Below are 14,122 nucleotides of genomic sequence, written 5' to 3' on the forward strand. Positions count from 1 at the left end.
TTTCCTGTTTCACGGTGATGTCAATGTGAGGTTGCAATATGCATGGAAAATCCCTTTGTCATCTGTCTCCACAGGGAAAACCAAGAAGCTTTCACATTCGAAGAGACAGATGGTTTTTGACCTCCACAAATCAGGCACGTAAGCAGATCAAAACTGCACTAAACAGAGTCAGGACAGTAATCAAAATGTTTCAGAGGTCTGGAGCAGCTGCAGAGGGAGCCAGGAGCGCGTCATGATCATGCACAGTGAGGAAGATGCAGAAGCCAAAGATCACAAGCTGCTTCAAAATCAGCTGTCATGGCACCTTCATGCCTCTACTGAGAGCATTTCTGTGTGTGGTGGTCAGAAGAAACCAAAATTCAACTGTTTGGCCCTTCATCAGCATGTTTGGTGATGTCAAAGTCAAATCCAGTCATCCACTGGTTTTAGTTAATATCATAATAAATCCCACTAAGTACCAGGATAATTTACCCTCACAACTAGGTGCCTCTGATTGAGACTTGGCTGTAGATGGACATTTGAACCTAAAACATGCATGAAAATCAACAGAAAATCACTGTCTCTAGACTTGTGGCCTGTTGGAAACCTGTTTAGATGGCAGAGTTCAAGCACAAAAAAATGAATAAAATAAGCAAAATTAGGAATATCAAGGATCCTGCTGTCTTCTGAATGAAGACTGCTGACAATGCGAAGATGGTGCAACATCGTCTCAGCAGTTGTCTAAAATATGATGCATTTTTGTAGTTTTTACAGCCATTTTTGTCCATTTTCATGAAGGGTACCAATAATTCTGCAAATGCCTGCAGTTTGCTATCACAATCTGTGCTGTACCACCATGTGCAAATGACACTTTTGTACCATGTTTGACATCTGAATAATGCATAAGTGAGTGTGCAGTTGAAATAAAGCCTCATGATTCTGGATACGACGATGCTGGATTGGATAGATTGGATTGAGTTGTGTGCTGTTGTTACCCAGATATTTACTGTGTTTTTACATCTGTATGTTCTTCTATTAAACACCACGGGTCTGTATAGTGTTAAAATGATAAAATCCATATTTCATAGGATTCTGGGCTTACAATGGGTGTCAGTCTGTCCTCTTAGTGTTTAATGGGCAGTGCTGAAGCTCTCAGAGGTGTTCATGCTCTAGGTGTCGTACGCCCACTCCAGCTATACTCTGCTGCCGACTGGCGGCCACTCGTTTTACTGCAGCACCTGGCCCCGCGTCTCAGGCAGCTTCGTCGCAAGGAAACTACCTGCAGCAAGGGCGCCAGCAGCGAATAAGATTGGCACGGCCTTGGTGATGCCGACAAAAGACTGGAAAATGCTTATGCCCAGGACTGCAGCCAGTTTACAGAGGGCGTTAAGGAAGCCAAACGCTGTGGTCCTGAAGGGGAAGACAAAAGAAAAAACAGAAAATATCAGCTTCAGCAACTGTGACACTGGAGATACTTCACTGTTAAGTTTAATATATGTAATGCAATACTGATTAGTTATCTGCAGTACTTTAATCTGTACGGGAGTTTTTGTACACACACAGGAGTTCTCATTATTGTTGACATTATTGGCAAAGACGGTCTAAAAGATAAAAACGGATGAGCAAAACATTTTGAGCAATATTCTCTACACAGAAAAGTAAGATGCTTAGATTTTTTTTTTTTTTATGTACATTTGTAAATCTATTTTCAACTGGGAATATTTTTGCTGCTTAATTTGCAGCTGAATAATATTTAATAAGTGCAATTGTAAACAAATCAAAATTAAATTTAGCTCACCAAATTTGGAAACACTGATTTAGTTTTTATCATTCCACCTGCCAATTGTGAGCCTTTGTATTTAGTAAAAAGTAATCACAAATTTAAAATTTGAAAAAAGAAGATCTTTTCTTTTAACTCAAAAAGGCTCAGCAAAAGAAAATTTCTTTATTTTTAATGATATGAAAATCTTTGCACTGTAATTCATCGAAGGTGCCATAATTGAACTATAATTTATTTGAATTTATCCCAATTACAGAGGAACTGCTATAGTGATGACAGTTTTGGTTTTCATCACTAATATCCTCCATGTGCAGTTTAGACAGTTTTGCAGCTCAGCACCAAGTCAACAACAATAAAAAAAAAAAAAAAAAAAACTCCTCTGAAACGAGGGCCGGTGTCCCAGTGTATACATAGTTCATGGCAACATTTGAGAAGAGATACTGTATGAAACGCAGATGTGCTCTTACCACGGCTGTGTGAACATGGCAGAGGGACAAAACAAAAGAAAGAAGTCGGATTTTCCCCCGTTACCTTTTATCGGAGGGGTAGAGCTCCACTGTTAAAACATCGAGGGCGTTCCACGAGGCGATGCTGATGCCACCAAACAGACACAAGAGGGCAATCATTCCTGACTCACTGTTGCCAAACATCAGGAAGAAACAGCTGACGCAAGATATGACACTGGACCCCGCTGTGTGGAACAACACAGTGAGAGACACTGAATAACAGCTCCAGTAATTATCTTCTCCAAAAAAAAAAAAAAAAAAAAAAAACAGTCTTTGTTACCTGCAACACTCTGGCTTACAATCTGTTACCTACCCAGCATCCTTAAACGGCCAATTTTGTCCATAAGTAGAGCTGACACAATGTTGCCTGGCAACACCGCCAGTGTGCCGAGGAAGCTGACAAAGTATATCATGTATGCGTTGTTGTCGTCGCTGAAGTCCAGCATACAGCCCTCCTTGTTGTGGAGAAAGGTGCTGTTCACCAGTTTGCAATCGACAAACCTGTATTTGAAAAAGTCTGATGGGAGACAGAGAAAGGAAAGGAGTGTTATTAGTCTATCTCACTGAATCACAAGAGCATGGAAATCTATGGAATATGGCAAATGAGTGATGGCATGTGGAATTGATTAGAGCCAGTTGCCAAGTGTGTTAAAAATGTCCTCACTGATTGATGGCCGGCTCACAAAAGGAGTCTCAGCTCTACTTGCATTGCATAATAAAACTGCACAAACAATCCTCTGTCGGTGGCTGTTCTTAATCAAAATTCCTTTCAGACAGTCAGCGAGCATGAAAACAACATCACTCTCACTTCTGTTCCCCACTTGTTCCACGACAGGCAGGCAAAGAAAAGGTCGGAGAAGGTCGCACCTCGAAACAAGCTCTCCTCGAGGTTGCGAGTGCAAGACCTGCTATTGTATCCTCTGTTTACACTCTGTTGCCTGCAGCACCGGCTACGTTATTAGATTTTCTAATGACACACGAAAAGCATTAACAGTATAATTACAGGGAGTTGTGTGGAATGTGATTATAGCGTTCAGTGGCCGCAACTTTAGACTTCCAAATCACATAAAGACAAAAGAGCGTTGGGCTGACTTCAGAGCACACTCGCTGAAATCTGCTGAGGCGGTTAACGTTGATTTGAACATGCTGCGTTTTTAAATCTCATTAAAGCCACCCTTACACCGTGCTGCAGTGGGTCAATAGCTATGAAAGCATAGAAAGCACACACACACACATTCATTCACAGATTCATTACACACTACACACACTGCTATCATATTGCACATAACGTTGCTGCATTGCACGTGCCACCCTATATGCTGCTACACAACCACCATTGCACTGTTGAGGTTACTTATCCATTTTTATCGTTCATCTCTGCATATATTTTGCTTTTATTTATGATATTTTTATGCTGGACACCGCTGAAGAGCTGCGAAACAGATTTTAATTGTTCTGAGCACAATGATAATAAAGATCTAATCTAATCTAATCTAATCATAACCACTTCTCTGGTTTCTCAGCCATGGACCAGCGGAGAATCTGACATGCCAGATTTATCACACACAAGGAAGGCCAAGTAAAACCATATACAAACTATATGAACACATGGAAAGAGCTGCATGGTGGTCAGTCACGGCTACACAGACCGGTTAGAGCTGGATCAAAACCCTCCACGCCGGGGGGTTCACACCAAAGACCCAGCATCAGCGTGCACAGACAGTTTCAAAGAGACGCTGCCAGTAGAAAATGTGCAAACTAACATACACAGACACATATAACCAAAAATCAATTGCTGTGCCACAATCTGTATCCCCTAAAAAATATGTACACCAGGAAATTAGTGTTGGGGAAATGCACTTGATAAATGATAAGTAAACTAAAAAAAAATTGCTTGTTGAATAAAAAGAATCAATGGGCACTTGGGGCTATTAAGATCAGAGCCAATAATAATATCTACTCATCATGAGAAATCTAGGTAGGCTCCTTTTGGTAGTGAATTTTTATTCTTGTTTTATGGTTTCAAAATGCAGAAAAGCATGTAAGGCAATCTGCAAAACATAAATCATTTTGTTCTTCTCATCACTGGCATGGAATTGAGGTGAAGACACTACACCTGGGGACAGGCAGATTTAGGGCACACAAATTTTGCTAAATAAATTTCCTCAGAGCGATCGGGCCTCTCTGCGATAGCGGGCGTCTCGCTGTACCCATCCACTTCCTGAATGCAAATGGCAGGGGTGACAAAGCTTTTTGTATTTACCTGTGTTGTAAAACAAGCTTGCCATGAAGGTGCAGTTTCTGAAGAAGGTGTTGGTGGAGGTGATGTCCTCAAAGTAGCACTCCTCGAACACACAGTCTTCAAACACCATGGATTTCATCTTAAGGTTGAGGAACCTTGTGGATGCATCACATTTTGGTTTTTAGTTTAGTCCAGCATGCATGCACACTCATGAATCATAAAAGTGTAGAATCCCAAAAACAGGGATACAATAAAATGACCAAAAAATAAGGGGATCAATAACTTGTGTGAGGTAAAAAAAAAAAAAAAAAAAAGACTTGACATCAAAAAAGACAAGCACTCAAATATTGCAATATCAGAAACTATTCAGTTTCTAGTTCATTGCTTTCAATGCTCAGAAACAAAAACACCACACACTTACTTGTCATTGAAGTAGTGTCCTTGGCGATGAACTTGGTTCTCCAGGGTGAAGTTAAAAGTGTTGTGCTGGACTTGCTCCTTGACGAACACCTTTGTGCGTGACTCGTATTCCTGCTTCTGGATGTATTTGATCATATCTGGGAACCACACCGTCAGGCCGTAATAGCTGCAAGGTCAGGGGAGAGCAGATAAGGCACACACTCGACACAGACTGTGAGTCGCAATACGGTGGCATAACACGGCAGAGCGGAGTAGCGTGCGTACCTGAAAGACATGGTGAACCAAACGGCCATCAGCATGAAAGTGGTTCGCTTATATTCTGGGCTGAAGCAGGCGAGAAAGTTACTCCGCATCTGTAAGACAAAAACAACTCTTTTGACAGCCCTCTTTTGAAAGCCTGGGAGATGCGATACTTCTAATATGGATTCCTCAGCCTATATTTTCTGCAGTTATGCTAATACATGTTATCTCCATAATGTTGGACAAGTCATTGATGCCCGTTGAGAGTCTGAAAATGAACCTCCTGGAGCCAAAAAGAAGAAAAGCAACAGGATGGGGACTTGCACACCGCGACAGTCGCCGGGCTGGTTGTGCAGGTGCAGTGGAGCGTGAGGTGATACGGAGGCTCATTTCAAATCTTTCCATAGACTTTCCTCCCCTTTCCTTCAACATAAAACTGCAATTTCACTCTCTCTCTCACACACACACACACACACACACACACACATACATGTCACTTCTTAACTTGGAGGAGATTTTGCAATAAGCAGTAACCAGGTGGTACTGTGGCAGATTCAGAAGAGGTTGGTGTGGAGCGTGTAGGCGAGCGCATCTAACAGTATGTAGGCTGAAAGTAAATTAATATCAGGCTCCAAACTGGTAAAATGTCTGCGCAGAGCAGTGGTGCTGAAAATGTGTACAGCACAGTAACAGTAAAAGTTAAACACCCTGCAGCAGTCTGTGGACGCAGCCACTTTCACTGATGAGGAGAATAACAGTCACGGGTAATAATCCACCAGCATAAAAAAAAACAAACACTTATTTTTCTGCCGTGAACTGAGAGACATGTTTTCACCAGATGGGATGCAGCTTTAATGTGCTATACACTGATATTCAAATTCCAGTTTAGCAGGCTGGAGAACAGCAGAGGCAGAGGAAGGCAGTAACTATGGAGATACGGCCAGAGCAAAGCTTGTAGCTATTAGTTTAATTTACAGAGGGCATTAAAATTATCAGTACACCCCAGAGGACACTGAATAAATAATAAGGGTAAAAGTCAACATTTTATAACCCATTAGATTAACATCTACAGCCACGTTGTCCCTGCATTTGGTTATTGTGCTGCACTCGACACTGATAGCACCACAGAGAATGACAAAAAAACAAAACAAAAACAATGTAGAGTAAGCATGTAATTTGCATTTTTTGTCAGTTAAGTATATGCACATGGTCCTTGGAAGAGAGTAAATTGACTTACTGGGCCTGCATACCCAGTGGGCCGAGCAGGAAGACCCGCCCCTTCTCTGCCTCTGATTGGCTAACCCTAACCTGAAGCCTAACCTTAACCAACTTAACCAACAAAGGCAGTGATCACTAGCCAATCAGAGGCAGAGTAGGGTGGGTATGCAGGCCCACCATGTCAATTTAGCCTCTCATCATGGTGCTTGATGAAAATGCCTGAAATTTGGCAGTGTGTGTGAACAGGTGTGTGTTTGTACTCATGTCAATCGGCAAAAAGGGGGTGTGACAATGGGAGTGGTCTATAAAACAAGACCCTTCGAAATGGATTCACATAACAGATAGACAAACATACACATACACACACTTTCATTGGTGACAGATTGCCCTGCCCCTACGCTTTAGCCACGCCCCCTTTCATGACTTACATTCTGTTAATCCATCAGTTCACAGGTCCACTAAAATCTGTCCATTCATGGGTCAAGCTGTGCTCACTTTCTATGAGGCTGAACTGGGCCATGGAGGGAGTGTTTGTGAGGTCGTGTGTTACGTGTTTTCTGTCTCACCTGTTGGGACAAGCTCATAATCTTCAGTTTATAGCGTTGCCAGACTGGTGTGTCGGTGCCAGTATCCACCAACTCATCCATCTGTTTCACAGTCTTGATTGTGGTGACCTTTGATGGAAAAAGGGGACATTTCTCTTAGAGGTAGAGCCTATTATGTCTTTCACCAAGATACCATAAAAAAAAAATCTCGCAGCAGATTTCATTATTTGCCCTCGGCTGTTTCCTGTCATTCTGCTAGAGAGGAAATTCACATAAGATGACACAATGAGATAAAGAGGACACGGCAATTTCTGGGTGTTCAGGGTGTTAAAATAGCAGTGGTGCTTTTTTTTTTTTTTTCCTTAAGAACCACTTTCATTGCCACTGAGAATCTCACAAGTTGTACCTTTACCTACTTGTCCTTTTAGATGATTTGCATTGTTTTCTTGCACATAGAAACATAGACAAAGAATGAGGATGCAAGTGGTGCTGTTTAGACTCATGGCACAAAGTCAAAACTTAATTCAGCATAGTTTACATGGATCAAAGAGGAGCCAACTGATTGTAGATGTACCTAACAGAATAAAGAGTATTTTGGGTCATTTGGTAAACTGTGACATAAAAAATCATGTCCTATTTTGGAGCAGCGGGGGCATTTCTGTCATGGGTTTGGTTCCGGTTTTGATTACAGTGCAAAAACTACATTTGGATTTCTTGGCTTTTAGTTGTTTTTCCAGGGGATACTCACAGAAAACACTCTCTCTGGGTATCCCTTCGCTCTCATGTTGGTGTCATGAACTTGCTTTAGAATCATCCAGCCTTCATCGTGCTTGCCATTCTGTTAGGAAATGAAAGCAGAGGTTATATATGGTATTATATACTGTAATGTAAGACAGCACATAACATTTCTGTGTGTCTTTGCATATCCAAGGAGAGTGGACGTTATCTCCTTGAATAACCATGACCTTGATGACTGAGAATCTGCACAGATTTCTATGCATGTTATTTTTACTGATTCAAACACTTAAACAGGCACTTATCTTAATGAAGTCATGTATATTATAAGGCAGATACTGAGCTGATAAGGTGCTGTTATATACGTGTGTGCCAAACAAAAGGAACGGTGGCAACATTTGCACATTTTTATTGAGAATGAAAAGGCTCTGTTGGTCAGTTTCAGAAAGTACTGTCAGCAAGAGACACTTCTCTCAGCCAGCACATGGGAGGTAACATCTGCTGACCTCTAAGTAGAAGCGAGGGCTTTCTGGCATGGCATTGAGGGCAGCGATGGCTGCAACAGAGGGAAACGCACACACTAACACAAACACACGCCAGCTATGGAACTGGTATGCCGAGCCCATCTGGAAACTCCATCCTGGATAGAAAAAGAAAACAGAAACAAACCCCCAAAAGAAATCAGCTCACACTTTACACACTTAACATTTGCCATTACCATTTTAACCCATAACTTTAAATTCCTTGCATAAATTTGTCTTTCCCCTGAAAATTTGAGTCAAATTGGAACATTAATAACAAGATTGATGTCAGATTATCCATCTGTGTCTTAAGTGGAATTTTGTAGTATATCTTAATGTTAATATGATAAGACACTGATGCCCACAGACAGTTTTTTTGTATCCCTGGTCAGTGTCAGCTGTTAAAACTGATGCTTTGTACTGTGTGCTCATGTTTTGCATGCTGTGAAACTCTTATTTTCCATCAAACATGCAGTGAAGAATATTAACTAGGTAGGACAGGGAGCTAAATAAAAGCAGAGTGAAGATGGTAACCTCACAAGTTCAGCTATTAGGTTATTGTTCTTACCATAATGAGGGATTATGGCCCAGGCCATAGCAGATGCATATATTCCCCCAATCATCCAGAACATGCAGAGCCAGCTCAGGTGCTCGCCACGCTTCTCTTGGGCCAGGAATTCAGAATAGTAGGAAAACACGATTGGAATTGAGCCACCAATCCTGCAAAGATCAGAAATCCACTGAGCCGAGAGTGGAACTGTGTATACTTGACAGAAAAGATCCTGAAATGCATGCAGAATGTGTGACTTTTTTTTTTTTTTTTTTTTTTTTTTTACAAGCACTACTGCTGCATTCTGTAAGTAGTGGCTATTTCAGATCAAATGCCCAGAAAGTGCCTCATGGTTGCATATTTTTTCTCAGTATACCAAAACACATGCACAGCCTCATGACTGCTTGGAATAAAGGAAAGGAAAGCTGCTTCAAAACAGTGTGGAACAAGAGCAGCTGTTTTCTATTTATCTTTAATTACTCAAATTATATGTGATATCATAACCCTCCACCGATAATAGAGCTGCGTGCTTATAAGCTGCTCATAGAGAAGCAGCTCTAAAGACCAGGCAGTAATGGAGGTTGGATGGTGTGTTTCTATTGGTTTTTGGATTCTGCTGCTTGCGTTTGCCTCGGTCCCACCGGATTGTATTGGAGAACGGCTGAGGCAGGCAATTCTGCATTGAAGTAACTGTCAAAACTGGGATCAGAATCAATCAGCACAGTGGCTTCTGAGAGCTTCTGAAAGTAACCAGGATTGTGCTTTCATTTACCCAACACCTGAGAGCAGACGGCAGAACAGGAAAGTGCTGTAGCCCTGGACGAAGGAGGAGAAGAAGGAGAAGACACTGTTGATGGACAGAGAGATGAGAAGAGACTGACGACGGCCTATCCGGTCAGCGAGGCCACCCCACAGGAAGGCCCCAACCATCATCCCGAAATATACAATCAGACCTGCAGAGGCAAGGAGAGAAGTATTTCTGAACTGTAAAAACACAAATTTAACTGTAAATGTAGAATATGGTTGGTTGTTTTCATCACTACAGGACTGCATGGATACAGTTTCAGATACCTGCTGTATTCCTATTGAGAGATCATGAAAATTGTAAGCTCTTGCCCACTCTGTGTATAACTCTCTCTTCACAGGTAGCTGATAATTTAAACATGGAGAGTGTTAAGCCTCTCCTGTCCTCTTGTCTTTTTCCAGCAACATAAAAATCCGACATCACACGCCAAAAATAGAAAGTGAATTGAGGATGGAGACGACGAAAAGGGGAGTTAATGACACTAGAGGGTTTTTTTTTTCCTGGTGTGACTTACCTAACATGCTTTTGTTGGGTTCAGACAGACACATATCCCTCTCAGCGCTGGGCAGGACAAAGCCGACCACAAAGATCTCCACGCCGTCTGCCATGAGTGCCAGCCCCAACACAAAGTAGAGGGTCCACTGGAACTTTCCATGACCACATTCTTGTAAAATGGTCTCGTACTGCTGAGCCAGCTCTTCCTGGTCCTTCCGTCTTTCAGCCTCTGAGACCCCGATATCTCTGAACTGCTGCCCACCGGCCCTGACTGAGCCGGGGCCTCCGCTCAGGCTGCCCTTGCCAGAATCGGCCCGGGGGATACCTTGATACTCCCCCTCGTAGATCTCATCATCCTCGTCGTGACCCTCCGTGGAGTCACTGTGGCCGCCCTCGTCGTCATTGGCCGCCTGGCTGTCACTACGGTAGTAGCCTCCATCCTGGCTACCCTGCATGGGATAGTCATCATCATCGTCCTCTTCAAAACGGCTGTAGGAGCGTTTGCTGTACTCGTCGGTCATACGATCCATTCCACGGCTGACCTTCTTGGAAGCTTGTCGCTTGACTTCTTTGGCAATGTCTTTGGCACCTTTTATGAAGGCAGTCCGGTTTTGGTAGCTGTCCTCCATTTTAAAGAGGTTCAGGAGACGCACGAGCGGTCAAGATTTCGTAGCACAGAGGCCACCTGAATGTACCGTTGTTGGTATCAGGCTTCAGTTTGTTGACGTTATGAGGTGACCCTTTTCACCTGATCGAGGAAGAGCTCCTCTTGAGTCTGGGAAGAAAATGAGATTGAAATTAACCCTTCACATGGTCCATTTAATAATCACTCCAGTATGTGTGGATCAGGGCCATGACACTTTCTCAGTGATGCAGAAGCATTCACTCTGCACCTGTCAGAGGATCTGGGTGTTCAAATACAGTGCTGCTTTTTTTATTTAGTCAAACAAAATTCTTCCCTAGATGGTAATTATGTAATTCAAGACCTCACCTGTTGCATTTTCGTGTCTGCACAGTGTGTGCTCTCTGCACAGTCACAGAAGGACAAGTCTACAACACTGTGTCCTTTTTAATGGTTGATTTGTTGCTGCGGAACGGTCCTCAATGTCTCTCTTTGCCGTGGAGAGCTACATGACCACACACAGGCAACATAATCGTGATATGTCCCAGAAGATGAAGGAATAAATTAATGTCACCACGGTGTCATCATATAAGCATGTATTGACTTATAAATGAGTCACTTTTAAGCTCTAAAATGTGTTATTATATCTTAAATGATGAGTTTGGAGATGACACTTCAAATGTTGTACTTGAATAATACTGTATAAAATTATAAGAAAATGTATTATTAGACACCAGATGGTTGATGTCCATTTTACCAGTCTATGACAGTCACATTTCCCTTTGAAATAGTCTCTTTTGTGGGAAAAAAGCATTAATGGAGCCCCAGCTTTTTGTTCACTGCTCAGCTGATACCCTGATCTATAAGCTTGTATTAGACAGCATTACTGTGTGCCTGGGGTCAGTGCTACACAAACGACGTGTCAGACTGAATCTGTGATATAATGTACACATCGAAGCAGCAGCCATAAAGACAGAGCCTTCATTTCGATGTCCATTTGAGCTCTGTTTCTAAAACAAGGTTTGACACATAATAGCTGGCTGCCCAACACAACTTGAAACGTTTAGTAGATGCAGCACCATGCAATATAACATGCTATGTGTTTTCTGAACAAGCTACATGGATTTTGCAATCTGCTCAACTGTGTGTGTGTGTGTGTGTGTGTGTGTTAGATAGATAGATAGATAGATAGATAGATCATGGCTCTCTGTGATATACACCAGCCACCATATCGTGCTCAGGTCACTCAATTGCAAGATGCTGTTCATCAAAACAGCATCGTGCAGTTTTAAGGCCACAGAAGCCTCATCATCAACATGATCAGCACATTTCCTGGCAAAGATCAAAGGAATCCAGCCAGGCCTCGCATGGCCAATGTCAGCCAGGCTACGCGGTGGGACGCTAACCTAATAATGTCTTGGGATGAAGCAGGACAGACCATTAATGATTCTGCTATTTGACCTGTGCAACACACACGCATGCACTGAGGAGTAATATGGGCTTACGTAAAATCTTAGGCATATTAAGTCCAGAGCAAACAACAAAACTGCTTAATATAAAATGTTATGTATGGGCCTATATCAGATTTTTTTTTTTTTTTTTTTTTTTTACTATGATGCTCCACAGCTCTAAGTTTCATTTGAGGCTAAATCAGTCTCACTCAGTAGTCTAGTCGTCCTGTGATGAAATGTAGGAATGGTCCATCCCAGTATCATAACTCAGTCGTAATGGTATAGAGTGCAATGACAGATGAACACCACTGAGTATAATATAAGATCACTGTAGCATACAGACACACCCTTGGCCCCTTTGGAAATACTCCAGAAACATTATAGAGATGTCTCATTAGCGTAACAATCATGTGCCTCATCATGCAACAGGTAGGCTGCAAGCACAGCCTTTATCCAACAAACATCCTGCTTTCTTCACAGGTACAAGGCAACGATGAGGCAGAAGAGGAAGAATTAATTTGTCTCATTGGGTCTCTGCTGTCACATTGGAGAACGTCTCCCCAGCCCTGAGGCTGCAGCAGACAGCCCTCTCATGCCCTGTGTGCCACTGGACACAGGAGGCAGGCCTAGGAGCCACATCTTCATACTTTCTCCATTTAACAACCTTTCTGATTGTCTTTCACGGCTACTTTCAGCCAAGATAGCATCCTGCTTGCAAGGTCAAGCACGGCAGATAGCCATCACATGCAGACAACTTCATTAAGACACAGTGCGGATTGTATCAGGCGTGATAAATGTGACTTTGTGAAGGACCAGAGGATGATATCGGATGATCGGCAGCATCCTCCGGGCCAAAAATCACAATATACCTAGAATGTCTATAATAGCTGCTACTCATTGATGAGTTCATAGTAACCTGACCCAATGGCATTTGTATCTCCTACAATGTCATAATATCCCTGTAGGCTTGTGATATTTTATATGGGAGGCCCAACCTTCCACAATTGATTATAGAATTGCTATAGCAGTTATTCGTGAGCTGCAAGCGCACCCATTGGCTGGAGTGGCCAGCAAAAATATGGCTAAAGCTTTGACAAAATGTTCAGTTTATTATGGCTGGCTACTGAGACATGCCTGCCCAATATATTCTGTTAAGCTTACCCCTTGTTAGTTATAATGTGCCGCTTGTCTTCACTGTTGATGCTAAAAAAAAAAAAAAAAAAAAAAAAAAAAGAAAAAAGAAAAAAGAAAAGAAAAGAAAAGAAAGGAAGAAAAAAAAGGCCTTGTCGCGATCAGCAGCTTATCAGCGGATAAAAATCTATATTAAAAAAAAAAAAAAAATCAGCAATCACAAATACCAGCTCCTAGCCTGCATGCTGATATCTGAGCTAATTCTTGGAAAACACACTGCCAGGCTCCTGTCACGACTTGGACTGGATTATAGGCCCGCTTGATTAACAAATCGATCGTAATTGCTGTTGAAGGAAATGGTTGGAGAACACGCCCATCATCTATTCCTTAGTCCTTAGATGGTCTTATAGCCCGGGTTGCCTATAGCCTATCTCCTGCTTTAAGGTGATGAAAATGCCAAGGATCACAAATTGCCCATCACGATTCGCTGTTACGGCAGTCTCACCTTGATCCTGCGAAGTGATCCCCCTCTTTAGCCTCGTATTTCCGTGAGAGGTGAGGATGATGATGTTGGTGGCGGCGGTGGTGGTGGTGAGGATGATGGTGGTGGCGGCGGTGGTTATGCGTCCGAGGCTGTTGCTGTGAGCCGAGTGATGCTTTGCAATTTCTGGAGAGAAGTCCACGCCATGCACAGTGACTTACAGTGATGCGCAGGGGTCCCCTCCCCCATGCAACCCTCCGCTCAGAAACACATTAACGCCTTTCTATCTGGAGGGGACTGGCGCATATCTGCCCACAATCTGCAATCATTTCCTTGACCTGCTGCTTTTTGGGGGGGCTGATGCACCTCGCTCATTTGGGTTTCCAACCATCAACCCTCCC

At 42.6% G+C, this 14,122-nt stretch overlaps 1 protein-coding gene across 1 annotated transcript; it reads right to left on the bottom strand.

The window, feature by feature from the left end:
* Positions 1 to 721: 721 nt before the first annotated feature.
* LOC115367392 (synaptic vesicle glycoprotein 2A-like) lies at positions 722 to 13,831 on the bottom strand. The gene is made up of 13 exons (XM_030063100.1): positions 13,746 to 13,831; positions 10,056 to 10,811; positions 9,509 to 9,689; positions 8,755 to 8,906; positions 8,172 to 8,305; positions 7,679 to 7,768; positions 6,952 to 7,059; positions 5,192 to 5,280; positions 4,929 to 5,093; positions 4,529 to 4,662; positions 2,579 to 2,782; positions 2,291 to 2,450; positions 722 to 1,389 (listed from the first exon to the last, which is right to left on the bottom strand). Exons 2-13 carry the CDS (start codon positions 10,663 to 10,665, stop codon positions 1,206 to 1,208), a joined length of 2,211 nt encoding a protein of 736 aa, XP_029918960.1. The 5' UTR covers positions 10,666 to 10,811; positions 13,746 to 13,831; the 3' UTR covers positions 722 to 1,205.
* Between the last annotated feature and the right edge of the window lie 291 nt (positions 13,832 to 14,122).

This window comes from Myripristis murdjan, chromosome 11, assembly GCF_902150065.1.
Source record: "Myripristis murdjan chromosome 11, fMyrMur1.1, whole genome shotgun sequence".
Lineage (NCBI taxonomy): Eukaryota > Metazoa > Chordata > Actinopteri > Holocentriformes > Holocentridae > Myripristis > Myripristis murdjan.